The sequence below is a fragment of the Macrosteles quadrilineatus genome, unplaced genomic scaffold (genome assembly GCF_028750875.1).
Source record: "Macrosteles quadrilineatus isolate MER2022 unplaced genomic scaffold, UCM_ALF_1.0 Scaffold_9__3_contigs__length_116548681, whole genome shotgun sequence".
In the NCBI taxonomy this organism is placed as follows: Eukaryota; Metazoa; Arthropoda; class Insecta; order Hemiptera; family Cicadellidae; genus Macrosteles; species Macrosteles quadrilineatus.
The window spans coordinates 30,205,866-30,232,677 of record NW_026542602.1 but is presented as its reverse complement, the minus strand read 5'-3'; the positions used below and the strand labels follow the sequence as shown (position 1 = coordinate 30,232,677).

Below are 26,812 nucleotides of genomic sequence, written 5' to 3'. Positions count from 1 at the left end.
TGCTAACTATGACCTGGTGTCCCGAAAAGGGCTCTTAAGACCATAAGATGACTATACATAAAGTTTGGACTATTGAATGTGATGTGAATTTATGCATACTTCATCATACAAATGTTACACTATAGTATTTTTACAAGTTCTGACTGTGACTGTGATGTGAATTTGTGTGTATTTCATCACATAAATTTAAATTTCACACTATTTTCACACATTTCACACCACTATTATGATGTGTTGTGCCTGCATGGGTGTGTTGAGCCATGGATATCATAAACCACAAAGCTATAAGGACGTATGCTAGAACTGATCTAACCTCTGCCAAACCCTGAATACGAGCCTGGAGGCACAGACTTCGGACCAAGGATCAATTGTAAATAGACAAACCTGCATGATAGGATATAGAACACTGAAAAATGCAAATGTTAGAAACTTTAGTCTTTTACTTATTTAGTCTTACCATCCTCTGTTTTGGAGGAAACTGCCTTACAACCAACATTATGAAGATTGTATTAATACTCATGATCTTGGTCATTATAAAATTGATCAAACATAAATCTGTATTTGCCATTATTCATAGACCTTTCCTTGTCTATTATGAAAAAGCCATCAAACACTGGTGGTAAAGACTTCTATATTGATTAAAAGTCATTATTAATATGATTGTTAAATATAAGGTTTTAAATTTATATTGCCTTGTTTGGATAATATTAGAAAATGTACGTTATTGCATAAATGTTTGTGTACTTTCTAAGTAAAAGCAGTTAATATTTTTATGTTGACCCATTGAGAGAAATTGTATACTATTTGTACTATAAAAGGTCTATTCATGCATATCAGTCCAGTAAAAGTTCTGTTATAATCCAGTCATAGGTCAGTCTCAATTGCATCCATAGTTTCTCAGTCAACCTGTCAGTCATTTGGTTACAGTCTGTTTTTTAACTCTTCATTAACCGATGTTATATAACATTTTTTATTTGAAACACAATATTCTATAAAATTTTCATTGGCCAGTTTTTGTTGATTGTTATAAACTGTACTTGATATACAAACACATACGTTGTCATCAGTCAGGCGTCCAAACAATTAAAAAATATCGTTGAGAAGAAATCGGTTGTTGTATTTAACAACATAAAGGTCGATTCACAAACGGTATGTAATAGTTTAATCACGTCACAGTGTATACAGCAACTGACTGTGACTGTGATGTGAATTTGATTAGTTGTGTGTAATGTGTGAAAATAGTGTGAAATTTTTTAAATTGCTTCCAGTTTATATGTTGTCATTAAGCAAGCGTTTAAAAATCCAACAATATCGTTGAGAAGAAACCAGCTGTTTTATTTGACGACATAAAAATCAATTCAAGATCAAAATAAATTTGTGTGAAATGTGTGAAAATATATGTGAAATTTGTGTAAAATTTGTGTGACGAAGTACACACAAATTTTACACAAATTTCACATATATTTTCACACATTTCACACAAATTTATCTTGATCTTGAATTGATTTTTATGTCGTCAAATAAAACAGCTGGTTTCTTCTCAACGATATTGTTGGATTTTTAAACGCTTGCTTAATGACAACATATAAACTGGAAGCAATTTAAAAAATTTCACACTATTTTCACACATTACACACAACTAATCAAATTCACATCACAGTCACAGTCAGTTGCTGTATACACTGTGACGTGATTAAACTATTACATACCGTTTGTGAATCGACCTTTATGTTGTTAAATACAACAACCGATTTCTTCTCAACGATATTTTTTAATTGTTTGGACGCCTGACTGATGACAACGTATGTGTTTGTATATCAAGTACAGTTTATAACAATCAACAAAAACTGGCCAATGAAAATTTTATAGAATATTGTGTTTCAAATAAAAAATGTTATATAACATCGGTTAATGAAGAGTTAAAAAACAGACTGTAACCAAATGACTGACAGGTTGACTGAGAAACTATGGATGCAATTGAGACTGACCTATGACTGGATTATAACAGAACTTTTACTGGACTGATATGCATGAATAGACCTTTTATAGTACAAATAGTATACAATTTCTCTCAATGGGTCAACATAAAAATATTAACTGCTTTTACTTAGAAAGTACACAAACATTTATGCAATAACGTACATTTTCTAATATTATCCAAACAAGGCAATATAAATTTAAAACCTTATATTTAACAATCATATTAATAATGACTTTTAATCAATATAGAAGTCTTTACCACCAGTGTTTGATGGCTTTTTCATAATAGACAAGGAAAGGTCTATGAATAATGGCAAATACAGATTTATGTTTGATCAATTTTATAATGACCAAGATCATGAGTATTAATACAATCTTCATAATGTTGGTTGTAAGGCAGTTTCCTCCAAAACAGAGGATGGTAAGACTAAATAAGTAAAAGACTAAAGTTTCTAACATTTGCATTTTTCAGTGTTCTATATCCTATCATGCAGGTTTGTCTATTTACAATTGATCCTTGGTCCGAAGTCTGTGCCTCCAGGCTCGTATTCAGGGTTTGGCAGAGGTTAGATCAGTTCTAGCATACGTCCTTATAGCTTTGTGGTTTATGATATCCATGGCTCAACACACCCATGCAGGCACAACACATCATAATAGTGGTGTGAAATGTGTGAAAATAGTGTGAAATTTAAATTTATGTGATGAAATACACACAAATTCACATCACAGTCACAGTCAGAACTTGTAAAAATACTATAGTGTAACATTTGTATGATGAAGTATGCATAAATTCACATCACATTCAATAGTCCAAACTTTATGTATAGTCATCTTATGGTCTTAAGAGCCCTTTTCGGGACACCAGGTCATAGTTAGCAAAACCGAGACATTTGACAATCCTTTAATTGATAAAATTAATTGATAATGATTGTAGAAAGTCAATGCTCCCTACTTCTACTTTGACCACCTAAACTACCAACTACGATTAGCAATATGTGGGATTGTGTGTTGTGCCATGCTAATTTACCAAACACATATTAATCAACACAAAGTACAATAACACATAATAGTAAGTTTTAATACGTTTCACCCAGCATATTTATATCACACTTTGATGATTTATTCACTAATCTCTAAGTGTGTTAAATATTAAATGATCTCAAAGAGTTTTACCATAGAGTAAGCATACACAATGAAATCTACCATAAAATAAGATAAATACATTTGGAACCATTATTACACTCATGTTGCGGGGCATGAACTCACTAACTCATGTAAAAATGAGTTTCATATTTTAACAGTAGGATAGGAAGACTAACTACAATATTCAGTGATTGGTTCTGGTTATTTGTAACTATTGTTTCTATATTGGATGAATCATTGCAATATACTAGTTCAACCTGACTGACCCCTCTCTATGAATTCCCTAATGACCATGTTACCTCTGATGATCACTCTTGCTTTCTTGATATTTCTACCATAGAACTTTCACATTCTGATTCATCATTAGGTCTCTATGGAAATACCCACCTCTATATTTACACCCTCAGGTATATAGCACAATATCAACTTCCTTTGTTATTGAATTCTGTAATTTAGCATGGTCTCATTGCTTTTACATATATGAAATACAGAAATTATGTTCATACAATAATATAGATCTATAGTTTCCAGTTAATAATATAAATGTTGTATCTCTATGTTTCAAATGTTATGCAATTAATAATTTAATCATCTAATAAACTAGTAAATAAACTAGTGACAAAATAAGGCTCATTTTTCAACTTACATTTATTTAACCATTTATTTCAATATATAAACTTACAATACATAACAGTAAAATAAACAACAAATGGCTTATTTTGTAATTTATATGTTTTTGAAAATGAGTAAAGAACAAAAGAGCTTGTAAGGTACAATACCAATGAGGGATGACAATGCATTATGTTGTATTGGTTTTCCAGGTTATTGTTTAACAAGAAACTCCTTCTCACATCGATTGCTCAACAATTAAAATCTTTATCCACCACTATCATGGTCTTCATTTTATCACTTTAACAAAATCAATATGTCTCGATGTAAATGGCATCCCCACTATGATTAATTCCTGTAAACACAATGCATATCTATAAACTTATCCAAAACAATCCCAATAATTATAGCAACTTTCATTGCTCACTAAAATACGATTGTTTATAGCTACCCTTCACAATCACTTTCTCTTCTTTGCATAAAGTAGTTTTTCATCTTTATTTTGTCTTTTCATCGAAGAGTACATTCACTACAAGAGTCTTATGTATACAAACAATTTATATACAATATTCCGAGTAAAGGTTGTTCCAGCCTGGAAGTATGAAACACGGTCGGGGCCTTTAGAGTTTGCATTTTCATCTATTTTTTATTGCAGTCTGAGGCTCTGGCTGGTTATCTCATCATGATTGTAGAAAGTCAATGCTCCCTACTTCTACTTTGACCACCTAAACTACCAACTACAATTAGCAAGATGTGGGATTGTGTGTTGTGCCATGCTAATTTACCAAACACATATTAATCAGCACAAAGTACAATAACACATAATAGTTCAATGGATCTATGCTGATATTGGTGATAGGGGTTGAGCTAATCACAACCCAAACTTCTGATCAAAGAGGCATCACATCCGACATTAACTTTAAGTCCTAAACTGAAGATTACAATTTGCTTATGTTCAGAGGCAAAGTGGATACCATCTAGCATCTTAGGAATGAGCTGGTCACAACTAAAAAGAGAAACCAGTCTTTGCACCACACATAAACTGTACACAATTCACCACTTAGGACGAGAAGCAAGCCTGCAATTATACTGTGGAGCAGGACTGAGTTTAAATAATGATTCCACGTTCTCACGTAAGGTAAAATATAATTTCGGCACGAAATATTTGCCTGATTCTTCGGTAATACATGTTTCAAGATGCTAAAATAGTTGAGTAAAAAACATATTTTTTTTCAATTTTCAAAAATATTTAGTCCAAACTAGGAAAACTCCAATATTTTACCAGAGGTCCCAAGACTACATGTTTCTTGCCATTTAAGGCGATTCCAGCAACACGTTATATTTATAAATATTTCAAACCAACTGGTGCAAAACTCACATGATACAAAAATTAATGGGGATTGGAAATATTTTTAGAGATGGACATTTGCATAGAAATGTATAGAGAGTAAGCACGATTTTTAAAAAGTGGCTTAAAATCTCCCCATGTTATTCTCATAGGTAAAACACCAAAAACACCTCTTTGTTCTATTCTATCTATTGGCTTGAGATACAGAAAACAGTAAATAAACATTTAGGCACACTACATTGGTTTCAACTTTTGATAAAAAACAATAATACAACATAAAAATCAAATACTATTTTAACATTATTTTAAATGAGTACAAATAAATCAAACAGTTATCATGAAATTGTTATAAGTCTATACTTAATTCCATTATTTTAAAAGTCCATTATAAATGATCTTAATTTGTGATTTAATCACCAGACATCCCTATAACTCAAAAGAATTATATTATTTTATATGAGTACAAATAAATCAAACCGTTTTCATTTGTATGCCAATGCATTGTAATATAATATCAGCATTAGTGAATAAAGGTCTGCTTTATTGTTTAAAAATATTTATATCTCAAAAAGGCTTGATATACAACAAAACGGCTAAAATTCCAGCCTACATACTACATGGCCTTCTACATAATAATACAGCATAAAAAAGTTTAAAAATTTAAAACCATTTACCAGTTTCTTTTGTATGTAAATGTGTTATAATATAATTTCAGCAATAGCAATGGTTTCAAACTCCAGGTGTTGCCAGCACGGCAGTGTCGGGTGCGTGATGATGTTCAAAGTGATGCGCCTCCTATCACTTACACATTGGTCTAGCTTCTAATAAAAATATTTATAGCATGAAATTTATATATTAAAATACTACATGAACTACTGTTTAATACAATATAAATATAATTTAATTTGTGCCAGTGTGTAATTATTAATTAAGGAAAATATAAAAAGGTTACTTTGAGTAAACATGAAAAAGTGAGTAAGCAAGGATTTTTTTTATTTTTCAATCAGAGAAAAACTTTCAGTGGAAGAAGTATAGATGATTAGATGTTCCTCAATTTTTGTTTCAAACATTTTTTCGTAAGACTTTTAGTTTGTCATCGCTGGGGATCAGAAGTGTGCCTATGGGTCGGGAGCGCACCCGAGTTCGCATGCCGAGAGCCGGGTCTTTAAAAAAGTGGTCAAAAAAAGCTCTTCATTTCCAGACATGTTTTTCAGTATTAATAACATTTTTTAACAAAAAAAATGCCCCCATATAGCCTCTAAAACGTCAAAAATAGGGTAAAACCATCATATTATACCTATTTTGGGTGTTTTTTCGCCAAAAAAATTTAAAAGTTCTGGGCCCAAAAACGCCGAAAGTGGGGTCATATTGCTATATTATATCTACTAACATACGGCCAAATAAGGGATTATCCCAGAATTTTACCGCGATTGTGCAAGACGATGATAATGACCACACGACCACGGGAAAAGATAAGAAATTTGCCTCATTTGTGGCAGACAGAGACAACGATAATCTCCTCACAACCGCAGGTTAAGATCATATATTGCCGCGATCATGGAAGACGATAATGTCCATACGACCGCGGGAAACAGTCAGAATTTAGCCGCAACCGCGGGAAACGATTACTTGTCTACACAGCTGCGAGGAATTGTCAGAAGTCACTGCGATCGCATTGCAAATACAACCACCAATTTTTTTTTCCAATTTTTTTGCGCCCACAAAAAAAAGCCATATTACCTCGCACCCTAGGCACCTGCCTACCGCGCCTATTCGGTAAATCGGCCCTGATTTTCCATTAGGATGACAAATCTCAATGGTAAAATGTAAAATATAATAGCAACAGCATACATAGGAACAAAAGTACCATGATTTAACAAACACCTTTTGTCTGTGTGTTATCCTGTTGGCAAAGTTACATAATTTAAAAAACCACTAAGATATTTATGTACTGTTGAACAGAGAATAATTGTCAGCTAAAGTGACAAAACCCAAAGTTGGATATTACTCATGAAGACCTCACTGTGGCATAGTTTGTTATTTTGTTGAGACAACTTGGTACTAATACAGTTGAACTGACATGTGAATGGTGTGATTATTGTTAATCTAGAAAAGTAGTCAATAGTAATAGATTTATACTCGGTGTTTTTTTTTTTACTTCTAGCCTATTTTAAAATACACCTGATTCTAGACAACTAAAAAAAAAAATACCCCGCCGCAGCAAACCTGCAGACTAAGCGAATTTCCATTTGACTGATTGGATTTACACTGAAATGTCTACTTAAAAATATAACATTTATTCCCGATTTAAATAGAATTAGTTTTAAAAGTACTAAGGTTTGCTGCATCAGGGAGGGTAAAACTGTTTTTTTTTTTATGTTAATAGTTAGTAAGAAATAAAAACATTTTCCAAATTTGATCAAAATATGTTCATAAACAAGCAAACTACAACAGTTTACTTATTCTCCATAAGAATAACATGGGAATTTTAAATTTATAATTTTTTGAAATTTTCTCCGTAACCATTAGGCGCATAATAACGCTTCATTATACTAAATTATTTGTTTTTTTAAGCTCTACAAAATGGTTTAGAAAGAAATTGCAAAATTTTATGTTTTTGAGTCAAAAATGGGAAAAACCTATTTTTACCCCATAAAACCCCCCATAAACCCCCGTTCCCATGGTCCGATCATGCTGGATCGCGAACTCATTCGAATAAACGTAGGTTTACACGTTTGTACCAAATTTCATCAAAATCGGATCATTTTTGCTCGAGTTATCGTGCTAACGGACACATATATATATATATAAATATATATATATATATATATATATATATATATATGAATTTGAACGAATGGTATTTTTGGCCTCTAGGGACCTCAAAACGAAAAAAAAAATCGGTCCCGCATCCAGGTCTTACCATGAGTACTACGGTAATAGCTTATTCCCTATATGGGAAATTCGCTAAAAACAAACAAAATGGTGTGTTTACTACTCTGAAGAATTTATAAGATTTCATTTCACTGGCCATAGTAAAATTACCTTATTTATAGAAGGGCATGTTGATAAACTAATATTTTTCCTAGGAAAATGTTTAATCTAAAGATTTTTTATTCAAGCATGCGGTAGATACCATATAGGTGGCAGGTTTAGGATTTCCTTTCCTAGAAGAAAATCATAAACCTGAGAGAAAAGAAAAGTTTGTGCTCTTTATGAACGTTATATAGATATGACAACGTATTAACAGATATTTTAGAACATTATTGATCTTAGAATTTTGTTTAGCAACAATAAAATGACCAAATCCAAAAAGGTTTCTATAAAATCACAGAAATTCATTAGACAAAATAACAAGATTGAGGTAAACAAGCCATGAAATTGAATTAACCTTTGGCTCTGTCTCAAAGGTAGCAAAAATCTGCTCTGAGAACATCTTCATGCTGAAAATATTCTCAGATGTGATTTCTTTAGGGTTCCCCATTGGTGACCTAACGTTTTAGATACCATAGTTAGATATTTATTTTGAAACAAATTCAAAAACGAAATTGATAACAAATTTGCAACAATTTTTTGCGAAATCAAACCCTTTTGGTAGTATTATTCTGGTGATAACTATTGTCCTAATACTATTGCATTTTGTGTAGTCCTACTCTAAGATTTGTTTCAATTAACTAACTCATAGGCCTGAAAATATTTAGAAATACTGTGCTTATATAAACATGTCTTTTGATAAGGAAGTTTGGATTTCAATGTTTCATACATTTTTGTAACTTGTTTTAAATAAGGTGCCACAATAGAATTATTAGTTTACAATAATAATAATTATTATCATAATTAATATTGATCCAAAAAAATTTTTGCAACACAGTGGTAGCATAAAATATAAGCTTTTTTATAAGCTATATTTTAATATATTAAATTAGCTATTTTTGTGAGTACAGTAGACTCCCTCTTTTCCGGACTCCTCGGGACCGAGGCCAGTCCGGATAACGGGTTTTCCGGTTAAAACCCTTTCTTTCCCAAAAGTATTTGTAACTGTCAAAAAAAATCTTTTTTAGTTTTTTTAGGTTAATTTGATGTAAATAAGCAGGAAAAAAACTTTCTTCACCTATTATATGTTTTTATATAAATTTTACAAACATGACCCAAATTTAGATCATTAGGAAACTGTGACATGAAATGACACGGTAAGGTAGTAGGAAATAATAATTATATAATCTTGTAAAATCCCTTTATTTTTAAGAATTTGTAAGACAAATCCAAGTTATTACATATATTATATTAATTAAATATTAAATTAATAATAATTAATAATTAAATATTATAATTAATTAATTAATTTAATTATTATTTAATTAATTATTTAATTTAATTATTATTTAATTAATTAATTAATTAATTAAATAATTAAATATTATATTTATTTTCATAAATTCACTAATTATTGGCTAAAGATACTATAATCTTGTTTACAAAGCATTTTACATTACTTTAGTTCTCATGACATCCCTAGTCAAGACCCAGGTCCTCAGCGTCCTGATGATTCAATTTTAGATCATGATTATTTTCGATCACCAGTAGGTTAGGTTTTGTATAATCTGCTTGAAATTAATTCTACAACATGCTAAAACTATAACCTACACTATATGATTTTTATTATTACTGAATAAATTAAATAACTTACCTAAAAAAATTGGTGAAAGTTTGTGATCTGACACATGCCTCACAGGAGTGACTTCCCTCCAAATCTGATGTATTTAGAAAAAAAAAGTTCCAACTAACAGATGACTTCAGTGATGCCAACCTTAAGAAGACAAAATTCCCTACTCAATTATGACTTATATTTAGATCATTGGGAAACAGTGGAATCAACAGGCTCTTTCAAAAATCGTGATTCAAATTTAGATCATTGGGAAAGAAAGGGTTTTAAACCGACGTCCCCAAAATCTCATTAAAACGGACCGTGTAAATGCATACTCTATATATTTGACTTAAAATTATGAGAGCATTGTATTTAGACACGTAATCACTGGTCTCAAATCTTTCCCACGAGAACAGTCATTTCAGTACCGCCCAATTCCTGCCGATCTAGTCTGATTAAACCGATGTGCTGATAAAAATTATCCGGATAAAGAGATGTCACTTCTACCGAGTGTGGTACGGTTAAACCAATGTCAGGTTAAAAGGTGTCCGTATAAGAGGGGGTCTACTGTACTTGTTTTTTTTTTTTTTTTATTATTAATCTTCAGTAAATTAATGAACTACTAAATATTAAAACACCTATCTTGAGTATTTTTAGTACGTTACTTAAAAAACTAGATTAATAAGTTATTAAACTAACCCTGCTTAATTTATAACAAATTTGAATTTTGAGAGCTGAGTGGATGACACTTATCGTCAACATCAATAAACTATTTATAATTTTTGGAGCTAAAAAGCAAGTGAGTTAAACTAAACCTTAACACTGCTTGGCAATTTTATTTTTGATTTCAATTTATCACAAAATAGGCATCTTATTTATTTTAAAAACTTTAAATAACATACAGTATTATCTTTTCAATCATTTATTTCCAAATACTTCAAATTTACTAAGCTTATTAGAGTGTACAAAGAACAATTCACAAAAAGCTATCGGTTTCAAACATCTGCTTGGTAACTGGCAGAGATGGACTTATTGAAAGAAATGTCACAGAATAGAAGATATGATGTCAAACAGGGGGAGAGAGAGAGGACGGGGAAACCAACCGAAATATTGGTTTACATCTCGCAGACCTTGTCATTCTCTCTTTTACTTTTATGTTTTCACACAACTAATTCTACATCAAAGAAAATGTTTTCAAATTCTGACAAAAAATACACTGTCAAAATACATGGAAGCAAAAAGTCCTGGATTATAAAATTTTGTTAATTAGTTAGGTAGAGCTACGAAAATTGAAACAAAGTTACTTGGAATAGAAAAATGTTAATGCATTCAGTGGTATGCTACCTCGTCAGGGGGACAGCTGCAAACACAAGTTAAAAGTGAAAAAAGTTACAGCATTTAAAAGACATCTTGAATTTAGAAATTTGCCAATAAATAAGAATGTGGTATAATTTCAAATTCAAGACGTTTTTGAGCAGCTGCAATTTTAATTTTATGGTTGTCGGCATTGTATTCCACTCAAAATGACTTTTCATTTGATGAGCATATCAACCTGCTTACATTTAAGATTATATTTTGATTCTTAGCAGGCCATTCCCCTGAGGAGGTAATGTATCACTGAATAATGTGTTAAAATGTTTTTTGATAGGAGGGAAATTTTTAATTTTTAATTTTTTTGGGGGGAGGGAGAGAGCTGGTCTTGTGGTTAGAGCGCGGGACTTTGGTCCAAGAGGTCCCGGGTTCAAATCCCACTAAATCACCAATGGATTTGATCTAAGTGATAATGTCACAAACCCTAGGTCTAGCCTGAAGTAATGTGAAAAACAATCCTAGGCTCGTGCCTAGCGTCCTAGGAAAAAAAATTAAAAAATGTTAATGATTTTTTAATAGGATTGCTAAGCTAAGACCTTACATTATCAATTTATTATATACTGTATAAGCAATCCAGAGGCTAAAATGATTGATAAAATGATATTGTTTCCAGGAACTGAGCCATCACAATGTCCCAATGTCACGTCTCATGTTATTTTTGTATAATACACATGTAGTTGATCTGATGCTCTGCCCAGAAGTTTGGTAGGTTTTGTGAAACCCGTCGGGCTCAGTCCGGGCTGAAATGTGCTCTCAGAGCAGAAGGACTGCGTCATTCCTTCAGAATGTCGATTTTAGTAGTAGTATGTTTTTGTTTAATTTGGAACTGTTTTTTCCAGTGTCTTTGTAAATTTGTAAATATGGGGTTTTAAGCTCTGATGGGAGAGGTCCGAGTCCCTGACGGGAGGGATCCAGGTCACTGATACGAGAGGTGCCTGTGAAGACAGCTGCCATCTTAGGTCGGCGCAGAGAAACCTAAGGGAGTGCTACCCCCTCCACACCTACACCCCTGAGCATATCTGTATCTGGATGTCCTCAGAGCACCGCCCAGCATCAACTACCACCAACCGCCAACACTCTGCAAGTTCTTTTTCTAAATATTATAACTGCCGTAGATAGCAAGAAAAGAGACTGAAAAGAACTGTGATAATAAATTAGCCCTAACATAAAACCTGCATTTGACATGTTAAATTTTGTTTACTGGGGCTAAATTTATTGAAATGTTAATCAATTGTTGTATTAATTACTTCCAGTGTAATTTGTTTATTTAATTTTAAGTTCAGGGTTGAAAAAAAATCTATTGTAAACTAAGGGAAATATACGAGTTAACACTTTTTTTGGCACTGGCTATAAACTCGTGGCTGGAGAGATGTTGTATATGTTAAAAATGTGTCTGTTGTTTATTTGTTGTTTTTGCTCAATACCATACATTTTTTTGTGCCTCTCAAGCAGTCTCTTTTTCTTTGAACTTTCCTCCACGGCTCTCCTTGTGTTTATGTAGGGATGTGAGCCGCCCCTTGCCTTGTTTTCGTGTGGGCACGCTACCACAAGTTAGTTCGCCTGGGTGTGAGTGTGAGGGTGTGGTTTTATTCCAAGTTCCTCATCATAATCTTGTTAGGGTGAAGGTTTACAGAGTTACAAAAGCTTAAAAATGAACATTTTTTAAATAGTTTTAATACTTTAAAATTCTCGGGACAGCTAAATATTAAAAAAATAATGATAGAGCTACAAAACTTAGAATAAAGTCACTGGAGATAAAAATCTTTTCAGCACATTATTCGGTGACACACTACCTCCTCAAGGGGACAGCCCGCCTAGTGTCAAAAGAAAATCTATATCTACTCTGGAAAAACTGTAATGTTGACATTTAGTAGGAAATATCTGTTATCAAGTGAGAAAGTTTGATTGTATGGATGGATGGATGGATGGATGAATGGATGGATGGATGAATGGATGGATGGATGAATGGATGGATATTTGTGACAAGTAACAAGTAAACGCCAAAAATACTAAACCGACAGGTTTGAAATTTGGTATGATGATAGCTCACATTCCCAATTAACATATAGACATATTCTTAAAATGTCTATTTTAAGTCTTATTTAAGTGGTCGTTCACAGTTTGTTGATGCAAAGGGTGTGCATTCCAGGTGCGTTGAAGTGAAAACTGGGGTTCCCCAAGGCTCGGTCCTTGGTCCCCTACTCTTTTTGATTTCTGTCAATGATTTGCCACTTAGTATTGAGGGTTCTCAAACCACAATGTTTGCAGATGATACAACGTTCCTAACTGTTCACTCTGATCTCAATAGGTTAAAGTTATCTGTAGAACATACAATGAAACAAGCTGGGGATTGGTTTAGTGCCAATAAACTCCTTCTTAATGTAGACAAGACACAACACCTAGTTTGCCATACTAAAAACAAAGATTTGGGCTCAGGTGTAATTTGTAAAGAGGTTAGTCCCATAAAAGTCCTGGGTGTGTTGATTGACAGCAGCCTTTCTTGGTCAGCTCACATTGATTTAGTATGTTCAAAACTGTCAAGAGTTATTTATTTAGTGAATAGGTTAAAAACTGTTGTTTCTGAGAAATATATCCGAGTAGCCTATTTTGCATTTTTTCAGTCAGTGTTAAGCTATGGTCTGATTCTCTGGGGTAACGGTAGTAATATAAGTGATGTTTTGTTACTTCAGAAAAAGGCACTTAGAATAGTAACCAAATCAGCTCTCAAAGCCCATTGTAGACCTTTGTTTATAAAAACTAGGATATTGACTGTCATTAACCTGTACTATGTATATATGTATGTGACTGTATATATGTGTGTTTACTTGATGTTAAATTAAAATTAGGAGACTTGGCTGTTAGAAAAGATTTCCATTCTCATTACACTAGATCTAACTCTCTACTTGAAATTCCGTCCCATAGACTAAGTAAATGTGCCAGTAACCATTCAATCATGAGCTTAAAGTTATTCAATGTATTGCACTCTGAGTCAAGAGCGTTGCCTGAGTTGGTTTTTAAAGATAGGCTAAACAACTGGCTTGTTGAACATCCTTTTTATGTGATTAAAGAGTTTTTTGATGTAAAAGTTGTTAAGTTTTGATGTTTAGATGTTTAATAGTTTATCTAGTATATTCTCCACCCAGCCTACAGCCTTCTTTTTACTTTTAAACTTTTAAATTTTTACCTGTTATTGTCTGTGATATTAGCTTATTAATCTAGTCTGACTGGGTTACTGTGTAACCCTATTTTACCATAATATGTGACTATGTCTATTGCAAGATTGTTTTGCTTAATGACAATAAAGGATTTCTGATTTCTTATCTCAAAAATCCTTTTGGGCTTCGCCCTAGTGGCTCTGGAGTTTCCCATGTTAACCTTTAGAGTATTCATATTTAAAAGGAAATAAAAACTTGTGCTGTTTCAACTAGGTAGCAACAAAAAGCTGTGCTACACAATGAGAACTTTTACTTTTTTCTATGGTTTAGGTGCAATCGTAGAACATTATGACTATGATGATAGATTTTATATATATACTATAGCATACCGTATAAATTAAAAGAACCAAATTTTCTTAAACCGTGTCATCTCCCAAAACTGCAATAAGCATTTTATACTTATATGCCAACCCCATACGAAGGATGGGTAATCAGCTAGTAAAGTATAACTTTAAAAGAAACATTGTAAAAATACTTTGTAACCTTTCGATTCCTCGACTTTTACTGTGCTTAAGATTGATGGCATGCTCTCTATTGTTTGTATCCGTTTGCATCATTAATGAATGGGACAATGGGTACAAGAATAAAGATATCAAAATTTGTTTCAGACCTTTTTTTGCTTTATTGGTACATTTAATGTCACATATTATTTAGAAAACTATGCTTGGCTTTAATTTACAACACATATCACAATCCTGTTTTAAGCGACTGCTTTTAACACCATATTGATATATTTCCTGTTAAAATCTACTAAATACATATTTTTTTATTTTATATTATTCTGACATGTATCACTCTATGTTTCAAAGGGTGAGCCAAAGGTATTTACAGAGTTTTTGTGATGTCAAACTTGGAAAGGAGTTCTCTTTGGTTTACACTATGTACATTTGTTCGAAACTACAATTTCCCAATTCACCCACTTCCTAAACATTCCCAAACATTTAAAACTTTTAAAGAAAAACAATAATTAAATATAACATGACAAAATACAAGAAAAATAAAGTTACATATAATTGTACAAACCTACTCCAGATCTACAATTTTGATAGTGTTACTTTACAGTTAATCAATGAATTAGTTTTCAAAGTTAAATTAAAGACATTAGTAGTTTTTTAATCCTATTAAAAAAAAAAACACTTCTCAAACAAACAAAAAACTGGTAGGCCTATATTTAAATAGATATTCCATTTTGAGAGGAGGCAGAACTATTACTGGCTCTATACAAATACAAACACAAAAACCAAAATCCTGTTATGAGCAAAAATTATTTATAATCAATTCAAAGGTTTAAAGTCTTTGATTAACATCTAGGACCAATGTTAGAACTGAGGTAACAGAAACCTGATTTAAAAAAAGTAAAATATTAATCAAAGCAACCTCAATAAAATACATTAGAACAATCATACTGGAAACAAATTAACATCCTGATGTGCTGTCACGAAATGAAACTTAAAAAAACAGAATCATATTTTTGAAAGCCTAATAATACTACCCAGAAACAGTTTAGAACAAAACATACCTTATAAACTTACAACCAGTGCATTTCTCTACTGTTCAACTCCACATATTCACTCCATTTGCTTCAAACACTACAAAAACGGTCAAACGACAAACAAATTAATATCTATTAATGTAAATTCTTGGTCGTATTGTGATTTACATGTTCAACTCTGCAACCTCCTTCAGTGTGGAGAGATCTCTTAACAAAAGTTGCATCGTCTGCTTCATCCGAGCATCTGACACATCACTGGACAGTTCCGGATCTTCAGCCTCCAACACTGGAAAACGTTTAGGAAGTGAGAACTATTCATGCAGTGTTATGGAAATTTATGAAACGGCTGGTCCAACTTGATGATACAGTAATGCCTAAACATATTAATTTGATGGTTCAATAGTCGAGTAGTACATGGTGGTATCATAAGTTAGCTTTTCTTAACTCACAGGTTGAATTTAGTATTATTTTTTGGAAATCTGATGTTTTTGGTAATCCGACACACCTACCCAGATCAGTAAGTGTCGGATTATTGTCAACTATAATATTAACTCTAGTTCATTAACTTTCATACAAATCTTCTAAATATATATAATCCAATGTATGTTTGTTTGTTTGTCCTTTATAGGCTCCAAATCCGCTCGACAGATTGTAATGAAACTTTCAGGTATTATTGAGCATTATTCAAGGATGGTTTGTGTGAAGTTTGGTACAGATCCGTCATAAGGGCTCCGCCCCAGTGGCTCTGGAGTTTTTCTATATTAACCTTATGAGTACTCATATTTAAATGGAATTAAAGAATCTTAACAGCTGGTTCAAATTTGATTCTGTGATGTTCAATAGCATTAAAGTTACAAGGACTAACAACAGGGTACAGCACTATTTTTTTTATTTTTATTTATGACAACAGCTAATTTGCAACCAAAAGGTGAGTGAGCGTAGCGAATGAACTTCAACCTGGAGGCGAGTTAGCGTAGTAAACGAGCTAACCTGAAGGCAAGGGAGCGCAGCGAACGAGCTCCAACTTAAAGGTGAGTAAGCGTAGCAAACGAACTTCAACCAGGACGTGATTGAGCCATGCAAACGAGCTCATCTTGAAAATGAACGAGCATTGACATAAAACCAGATTAGGACAGGACAACGTTTGTCGGGCCAGCTAGTAGCTTATAAATCTAAGTGATTTTCCTAATGTGTTCAATTTTATTTATTCCATGTTTATTCCATATTTATTCCAATAAACCAAAAATAATGACTCCAACAAAAATTGAGTTGGGCAACAGTTATAACAATTTACTAGTAGGCCTACCTGATAATGCGGCATCTATAGATGTCAGTCTATCCTCCACTTTAGTCTGATAGTCTTCTATGTGCTCCAGCAACCTTAGTCTACACTCCTTGGTGTCAATGGCTGCCTCAGGCTGAGGTCCTACCACATCTGTCAGAGGAAAGCAGCATTGTTGGTTTAAATGACACATATTATTCATAATATGTCAAGTAAATAAAGTATGCTTACAAGCTACAGGGCTAGAGTGGGTTAATTAATTCTGAAGTGTACACAAAACTGATGACTCGCTTACTAGCTAAGTAGCTGGCACCCCTTGCGAACAAGAACAACCTTGCTTTCAAAAGACACCTTGCGTTGAATTCTGGGTTATTTTATTTTCCTGATTAGTTTTTCTGTAATTAGAGTTGATCAAGATTCAGGAACTTTTCGTGATAATAGGCTTGGCTGGTTTACAATCTAAATTGCTCAAAAGCCAGCCAGTAGAGTGTTAAGACGCCAGCAATGTTAACATTTTCCAGTGATTTTTTTAAGTCGCTACAATGGGCTAGTTTACGAGCCAAAAGTAAAAAGTTGGTTGTGACTTATCAAACCTATTAATGTCCTTTTGACCTTGGTCCTTCCACCTCCTTCTTGTGTCATTCAGCTAAGTTGTAGTTTTCAATATGGTGTTCCTAAGTATTATTCCTTTTGATTATAGTGTTTTTATTTATTCTCCACACGTCCTGCCTACCTCTATCTACAGATGATTGCCATTAATGTCTGGATTTGTGTATATATAGTCCCTCAACTCTAGGTTTTTCCTAATTCTCTATCCATCCTTATCTTGAATTGACCCAAATACAGTAGAACGTCGATTATCCGAAGCCCGGTCATCCGAAACGTCGGTTAACCGAAAGGAAGAAAGAAGCAAAAATCAATAAAATCGCACGCCAATCACGACTGGCCGTAGCACTACGCCACCGCACGGCTGCTAAGGCAGGAGGCGGGGCGGGCCTACGTGACAAAATTGTCGTGCGCTATGGCCGTGCGCGCCACTCCTACTCCCAATGACTCAGTCTCCGTCTCAAGTCTCAGTCGCCTGTGAGCATTCGACAGTGACAGTTCGTACGGGTTTCTATTGTACTGTTTCATTCTACACTGACTATGTCATCCAAATGTAAACGCATAGTGCTTAGTGTTTCTGATAAACTTAAGATATTGGAGCAGTTAAAAAGAGGTGCTAGTGGATCGAGTTTAGCTCGGGAATATGGAGTTGGAAATGCGATATCTGACATTAAAAGAAAATGACCGAAAAATCAGTTATCTGAACACCCCTAATCCCCAATTAATTCGGATAATCGACGTTCTACTGTATTTTAGTCATTAGTCGATATAAAATGCATTTAACAATATTAAGCTAAATCTAAATAACTTATAATCAAGCTACCTGTTTTGATTTGTTCATTTTCATTTTTAACATCCGGGCTGTTGTCTTTCCAGCTTTTAGCCCACAAATAGAGTTTTGGATGATCTTGCTTCATTCTGTAAATTTCAAAGTTTACACCATGAAATAGTTGTAAATTAAATAATTTAATATGATATTAGTTTACACAATAAAAGAAAACGTATTAGACATTGTTGTAAGGATATGTCAGGCTTATCTGAATAGGAAAGTGGTACTTAGGTATTATACTGACCACACCTAATAATTACCTATATCCTAACTTAACATAACCTAATCTAAGGGTGGACTATGTTTTAGGTTAGGAAAATGTTGTTATTTAAACTAATTAAAATCTTATTTGGAAGTCAATTTATCGGTGTGGTCGGTATAATACCAAAGTACCAGGAAAGTATTCACTCTAGCACAGGAAACCTAAACTATACATTGTACACAAAAGTTGGAATATTTTACTGTTACTGACAGAATTTTCAAACAGAGAAGGAATAAGTTGGGGTAAAGTCCTGTTCCTTATGGCAGAGTGAGCTCCTTCTTAATTAGTAGGGTCTTTCTGCTATAGTGTAATACTATTCACTATGTTTCTACTAAAGTACCATAGTCTGACAGAAAACTTCTACAACCGGTACTGAAGAAAGAGCAAGTAGCTAACAAATATAATAAGCCAAATATAGTAAGCCTGTTGTTAAACCTTTCTATAACAAAATCCTTAAAACCCCTGGCCTAAAGCCATCTTTACCAAAAACATGTTTACTAACTATAATCCTTCTGTCGGTAACACTCACGTGGCAATGTGTGTCTTGACATTGAGGCTGTGAATGACAGTCTCCAGCTGCAGCACAGAGGCTGACAAATCATGAGACTTCTTCAGCATCTGCTCCCTCTGTTCACTGACCACAGAGTCCTTCTTGCTGAATGAGAAACTGTAACCAGCAACATGTAGGCATCACATACGAGTTTGATTAGTGACATTTGGTGTCTTTGGATAGACTGAGAATTAACATTGGACATTCTCTTCTTGCTCAAAGCTACAATAAAAACAAAGTTTCAGTACACTGTCAGGCTTTGCACTAATCAGGCCATGGCAAGGGTTTGAGGTGGGGGTTTTTTGGGCGATTTCTGAAAACAACAGGCCAAGTGGTAGGTTAGTCTCATAAGTAGTAGTTTTAAAGCGGCGAGCCCTGACTATTTGTTTGAACGGTAGAGTAAACCTTGAAGCAATTATTTAGCCTAAAAGATATGGGTTTCTCAGAATACGATAGAGATAATTTGAGTAAGTCGTCAGATAAGATATTAGCGTCTCAAACATCGGCGCTTCAATTTATATATCTGACAAATCTAAAATATTTTAGGTGTTAGGAAAGCTTTTTCTTTAAAGGTTTTAGTTTCTTCTATTAAAAATGACACTGGCATAGTCAAAAGAAAAGAAAAACTAATGTGAGTTCATCTTGATATAAGGGATAGAAAAGCACCAAATAAAGAATGGTTTTTAAACTTATAGCAATGAAAATGCTTTAAAAATTATAAAAATGTTCAAACTAATTCTAAAGCTTACTGATGCTCTAAGGATCGAAAATACTAGGGACTCCAAAAGAAAGATGTGTTTATGCAGCTTAAACAATTGAGGATTTTCAAGTACCTAATCAAGTATAGATGGCAAAGTGGGTTATATTTCTAAAGACTTTCCAGGGGAGTGTGGAACACGCGGATCAGACTGATTATGATAAGGTTAGGAATGGGACATACCTGCTTAGTTTGCCCTCCTTGAGCCAGTCCTGGTTGTGGCAGTGGCGCATGGACTCTCTTTGACGAGCAGGATGCAGACAGATGTAGCAGACATACTTCTCAGGCACCTCTGCCTCCTCTTTGATATTGTTGCAATATCCGTGTTGCCAGCACAGGCACAAGTCACACTGAATCACACGACTACATATTACAAATAATGGTAAAGGAATAACAAGGTAAACTATCTTTGAATATGAATATTACCCTCCCTCAGATTAGTGGAACTTTCCCATGTTGAAGTGAGAATCTTAGAATCGATAAGTATATTTTATTTTTTTGTTTTACAGACTTTTTACAAATCAATTCTAGATGAAAGTCACAAACAAACCTTCTTTTTCTATACAACCAACCCATTTATACCTGTATCATGAGTCCGTCTTCCTCAGTAAAGCCACATGTGCAGTTGATTATCTCTTCTTTCCGCAGATTATCGCACAAGTCGCTCTCCTCTGCAGTCGCAGAAGTGGTTGCTGCAGTTTCAACAGTTGATGCTGGAGTCGCTTCAGTTGGTTCTGTCTTGGCTGCAGCTTCTTCACTGCTGCTTATGCCTGAAAACAGTATAATTAAGTGTTATTGAGTTTTAGCCACCTAAACACATATTTAAATATGATAAATTTGTAAAAATAACCAGATTTATGTGTTCTGCAACGTTCCAGATCATATAAATGCAGGTATTTTCACAAAGTAGTATAATTAATTCAGAATAAAATGTCCCACAATTTATCATATTAAAATAAAAAATATATTCAAACAAAAATAATAAATTAAATGTCCTTCAACTCTTTTTAAGGTAATTTTTTTAAAGATACTTTTTAATAATATATCAAACACAAAGAGATATATTATTATTATACATTTTGTGTTCTTCGTCTTATGAGCTTTTTCATGTTATTATAAAAATTTTAGTTAAATTATTAGTAGGGATGGTCAAGTCTCGAAATTTCGGGAAATTTTCGGGAAATTTTAAATCTCGTTACACGAGACGAGATTTCTTTTTGGCCGAGACTTTTATCGAGACGAGAATAAAAAAAAAAAAAAAAAAAAAATTAAAAACGCCTGCAGAAAGTCAATGCAATACCCGCAATACAGGAGCGTGTTGTAGTTGCGTTTCCTTTGCGAAGGCGTTCTTATTAATTAATTCTTTAAATGTAAATATTACTTTAATAAATTATTTTAATAATATTACTTTAATAACATTTGAGAAGTTTTGTTAAGTGTAAGCAGTGTGAGGAATGTTTTATTACTATGAAAAGTCAAAACAAGTACCTAACTATTTTATAAAAATTAATATTGCTTTTATTTTATGATTTATTTTATTTTAGGATAAGTTGAACTCTATCCTAAATGATATCACTATGTTTCCTAATCGTAGGCATTTTTAATAAGTTAGGCGTGATTAATAAAAAAATGTTATGCTGATGTTTTTTAATAAAAGGTTGTAAATATTCTTGCCTATTATCATTATTTTTGTATTTAATCAGTCATCTAACAATGTTACAAAATCAGGTAAAAATTTTGAACGTTCATGTCCCGTTGTGTATGAGAAGGGAAATCCCGTCTCGATCTCGTCTCGAAATTTTATGAGAAATAAAAAATCTCGTCTCGTCTCGTCTCGAACTAAAAATCCAATCTCGTCCATCCCTAAATTAGGCATGTAATTTTTGCAGCATTATTTTTTATCAGATAGTCAACTTCCATTTTATTTATATTCCCATAACGAGAAAACATTTCACACCCATGTTAAAGATTCAGCTAGTTTTAAACTTTAAAATCTTATTTTATTTTAATAACTAACATTATACTGCTGAAAAATACTGTTTTCATTTTACACATCAAACTTTTAAATATGGCAAACTGAAGAGGTGTTTTTAACTATAGCATCTTTTATTAGTATTAGTATATGTCTCCATCAACTAAAATAAAAAATAATGGGTTTTTAAAAACTAAGGAGTAAAATGCAACTCAATGATCGAACTAAGGCAGATTTCAAAATTAAAATTATATTTTCATAATATCTACAGCATCATCGAGGTAAATTTTATAAAACAATTTTAGCCTTATTAACCACAAACTGTGGTCACAAATGTAATCAGTATTACCAATTATTGGCAATGCAACTTTTGTTGCCATTATCTGGTTTTACAAGTGTACAATGCTTTGAAAAATTTTTTTGTTTTATTTTAGATTAATTTTGTTATCATCTTCCTTACCAATGTATGCAGAAAAAAATCTGCATTCACTCCGTATGTAATAGTTTTTGACCAACACTATTTTCACTAACAACAATAGTTGACAAATATTTGTTTTTGCTATAGTCATCCTCTACACTCGGATAGCATTTCTCATCAATCTACTCCTGTAGACGTCCTAAATTTGGACTTCCAGTGTTATTCGGGGGTATGAATTGTCTAGAAAGTTCCAGAACTCAAATTTTCTCAGCTAAGCTACCTAAACTCTTATCCCTTAAAATGCTTATTCAGCCACATAGCTTCTTCCTTAGAATATAGCTAAAGAAACTATGATATTGCTGGAACATTTACTAAAATTGATGAGAAAATAATATCAAAAATGTAAATTTGATCTACCTTACTGAATATAATACTACCTTTTGGTTTCTTACTAATGTTATTTGCTGTTTTAAATTTCTTTACATGTCTTCTACTCTCGGTATTGTCAGTTTTATTGTTTTCCTCAACTGGTGCGACAACTACGCGTCCTGGAGGAAAAAATAAAACAAAACTTATTTAAACATGGTTAAAACATTAAAAATAAATAAAAATTATAAACAAATTTTAGTATTGTTGGGTTGATTGGTCAACAGATAAAAAGGAAATGGGCAGAAATTCCAGAGGAATTAAGGAAATTAATGTCAATACTAAAAAAATTAATATTGGTCTAGGAAAAGATGGATGAGCAATGACCATCAGAAGAAACTGACTTAAATCGTGTAATGAAGTCATATAAAATAATAATAGTAGTGTTTTCTTTTTTATAGAAGTAGAATAAAATAAAATAAAAACTTATTTTAATATAAATACAATTGTATAAATAATGTTTTTTTTTATTAGATAATGATTATTAATTAAAGTGACTTACAATTAAGTAAATGTGACTTCATTTTTATTTGCATAAATATTCTATTCATACATTATTAATGCATTATCCTTACACTGTGCTACTTGAAAATAAATTAATAAAAATACAACTATACGGTAAATTTTTTCAGTCAAAACATACGATTACAATTCACTAACAAGTTGTGAATTATAAAGCAAAATTCATAAGGTTGATAGTATCTTAATTTATTAAAATCCATTGTTGTAGCCCCGAAACTGCTATTTACACTAAACTAAGGTGAAGGTTATTTCTTTGTCTGAAGTTCCAAAATTATAGTTTGTGCTTCAGTTACATATTATGTTTCGGTAGAACTGATGTAGTACAGGAACATCAAAATCCACTTAATATAGCTTCGTCAGGTAGACATGCAGTTCACATTCACACGACGACACATGTATAAAGAAAGACACATACGGACGAATAAAAGACATTTAAATTTAGACCTACCGATTCTAATGACATTGTCACGACCACGAGCAGGAACAGACTGTGAGGTGAGTCGAGTAGAATTATCTGCTCCTTTGTCTTCCTTATCAGTGCGCCGGTGGTCAGCTGTTGTAGATATGTTGTTGTTTTTTTTTCTTTTGGAGAAAGGCGTTAAAAATATAATTCAACTGGAACTGGAGTTTGTCGTTCAGGATGAAATTGTTCAAATCCTGGTTTTTTTAGATGTTTATAAATTTGTAAACTCTTCTAGTCTTCTAGCACGTCCATTTTGCGGCTCTTATGGCAGTGGTGTAGAACTTTCAGACCGATGTTTATGTCATATAAATCATGATTATTGTCAATTAAGTGTTGGGCAAATGGCGACTTTTGGAGGTCTGTTTTTGGGTCTGGGACATTTAAACAGTCGTAGTGATTAAAATTATTCTACATGCATATACAAAATTAATTGTTCTGAGTGCCTGAGTTTTTATATCAGTTAAACAATATCGTTTGAATCGGTAGGCCCACATAAATGTCTTTTATTCATCCGTATGTGTCATCGTGTATGTGTCGTTGTGAGTATGTGAACTACATGTCTACCTGACGAAGCTATAATAAGTGGATTTTGATGTTCCTTTACTAACAGTTCGACAATGGCGTTCTGCTGAAACATGTAACTGAAGTACAAACTATAATTTTGGAACTGCAGACAAGGTACAACATTTACCTTATTTTAGTCTTAATTTATAGATTTAAGTTAAATTTAAATGAATTTAAATTAAGTTTTACAAACCTAACCCTACATTTTAAAAATCATTGAGTTAATCTCTCAAACATGGCTAATGCAGATAAAATTAATGTGGTAGCTTTGACTATTATACAACTTCAGTATCCAATAGTCAATGGTTGTAGGTTGAACAAAATAAGTTTTTCATGGTTGTGGCCCTATGTACCAATCCACCAAATCAACCAAATGTACCAATCTATGTACGTGTGTGTTGTATATTTACAGTTTTTCTCAAAAGACATAAGAGTTTTAACTTAAGAAAACTCAAAAAATTATTACAATATTTGTATTGCAATTTGAGTTGTAATAAAATAAAAAAGTTTTGTAACATATTAATATAAAGTGCTGTTGCAACAATATCCTACAAATATTTAATTAAATTATAAAATAAAGTAGGGACAGATTGTATTGAACTAATACAAACTCAAAACTCATAAACTAATACAACAGTAATAAATTGAACTGTCGTAAATTTGTGAAAAATCCTGAAAAATGCAACAATAGTCGGGATTACGGCCAACTAGAGCATTGAAAAGTCCTTTCAAATTCATCCATCATTGGGGATTTCCATGCCTTTTTCCTATTTCCATGTCTTTCAATTGCCAAAATTTTTTTCCATGACTTACATGACTATCCCAGACTTTCCACAATGTGGACACCCTGCTTTTATTTATTTATTTTATTCCAATGATAAGTTGTAGCCAGTTTCAGTGGGTCACTAACAGGTTGGGCTGATGTACATTACGGATGTCTGTTGAACAGGCCAAGTATTTAACTAAGCCAAACTGAATTAACCATTTATAGGGATGGTCAAGTCTCGAAATTTCGGGAAATTTTCGGGAAATTTTAAATCTCGTTACACGAGAGAGACTTTTATCGAGACGAGAATAAAAAAAAAAAAAAAAAAAAAATTAAAAACGCCTGCAGAAAGTCAATGCAATACCCGCAATACAGGAGCGTGTTGTAGTTGCGTTTCCTTTGCGAAGGCGTTCTTATTAATTAATTCTTTAAATGTAAATATTACTTTAATAAATTATTTTAATAATATTACTTTAATAACATTTGAGAAGTTTTGTTAAGTGTAAGCAGTGTGAGGAATGTTTTATTACTATGAAAAGTCAAAACAAGTACCTAACTATTTTATAAAAATTAATATTGCTTTTATTTTATGATTTATTTTATTTTAGGATAAGTTGAACTCTATCCTAAATGATATCACTATGTTTCCTAATCGTAGGCATTTTTAATAAGTTAGGCGTGATTAATAAAAAAATGTTATGCTGATGTTTTTTAATAAAAGGTTGTAAATATTCTTGCCTATTATCATTATTTTTGTATTTAATCAGTCATCTAACAATGTTACAAAATCAGGTAAAAATTTTGAACGTTCATGTCCCGTTGTGTATGAGAAGGGAAATCCCGTCTCGATCTCGTCTCGAAATTTTATGAGAAATAAAAAATCTCGTCTCGTCTCGTCTCGAACTAAAAATCCAATCTCGTCCATCCCTAACCATTTATAAACTCAATGGCTCATCAACAGAATAGAAACATAGTAAAATTGAGTCACCAACTCGGTGCACTGATGTAAATCTCTGATTTGTCAAGGTCTGACTTCATAACCAAGTCCTTTAAGAGTGATAGAACGACTTACTGTAAGGTGCAGTATATTTTATATCACATCAACTATCAACTAGCAAAAACTAAGAGAGAGAATATAATTTTAGGTTATAACATACTCTGTGAGTGGCTCATTTAACTCTGTTCTTTTTTAAATTAAAGAAATAGCTACAACTGGCCAAAATAGGCAATGGTTTTAGTGTCTGATCAGTTAGCCGTAGCTGCTCACCTTTGCTGTCATGTGTTACATTAAGTTTCTCAAGAGATACCCGAGGCACCGGCGTCCGGTTGCGAGAGAACCTGTATCCGGAACTTGACGGACCAGGTGCACCAGCCCCTGAGCTGGTGGATGGGGTCGGCTCAGCTGTGACAGCTGCCTCTTCTTCCAGGGAGTCTGAAAAGTGTTTAGATTAATCTTTCAAATTGACTTGTTGATCAAATTGTTGCATCAATGTTAGCCTACATTTTTCAGAATAAATTACTAAACTTTGAACAAGTAATTGATTGAATACATTTTAATTTTCAAGTTCTCATTTCCTCTCGCCTTTGCAACA

At 32.8% G+C, this 26,812-nt stretch overlaps 1 protein-coding gene across 4 annotated transcripts in view; it reads right to left on the bottom strand.

The window, feature by feature from the left end:
• Nucleotides 1-14,915: 14,915 nt before the first annotated feature.
• Nucleotides 14,916-26,812, bottom strand: part of LOC129002436 (PHD finger protein 20-like) — a 79,908-nt gene continuing 68,011 nt past the window's right edge. For 2 of the 4 annotated variants that reach the window (XM_054430232.1, XM_054430235.1), the window contains 8 exons: nt 26,488-26,652; nt 22,917-23,027; nt 20,672-20,859; nt 20,273-20,439; nt 19,312-19,449; nt 18,515-18,609; nt 17,110-17,238; nt 14,916-16,089 (listed from right to left, as the gene is read on the bottom strand). In XM_054430232.1, the coding sequence (XP_054286207.1) occupies nt 15,968-16,089; nt 17,110-17,238; nt 18,515-18,609; nt 19,312-19,449; nt 20,273-20,439; nt 20,672-20,859; nt 22,917-23,027; nt 26,488-26,652 (1,115 nt within the window). In that variant the 3' untranslated portion in view covers nt 14,916-15,967. The remainder of the gene's footprint in view (nt 16,090-17,109; nt 17,239-18,514; nt 18,610-19,311; nt 19,450-20,272; nt 20,440-20,671; nt 20,860-22,916; nt 23,028-26,487; nt 26,653-26,812) is intronic. The other 2 variants (XM_054430233.1, XM_054430234.1) reach the window with 2 other exon arrangements.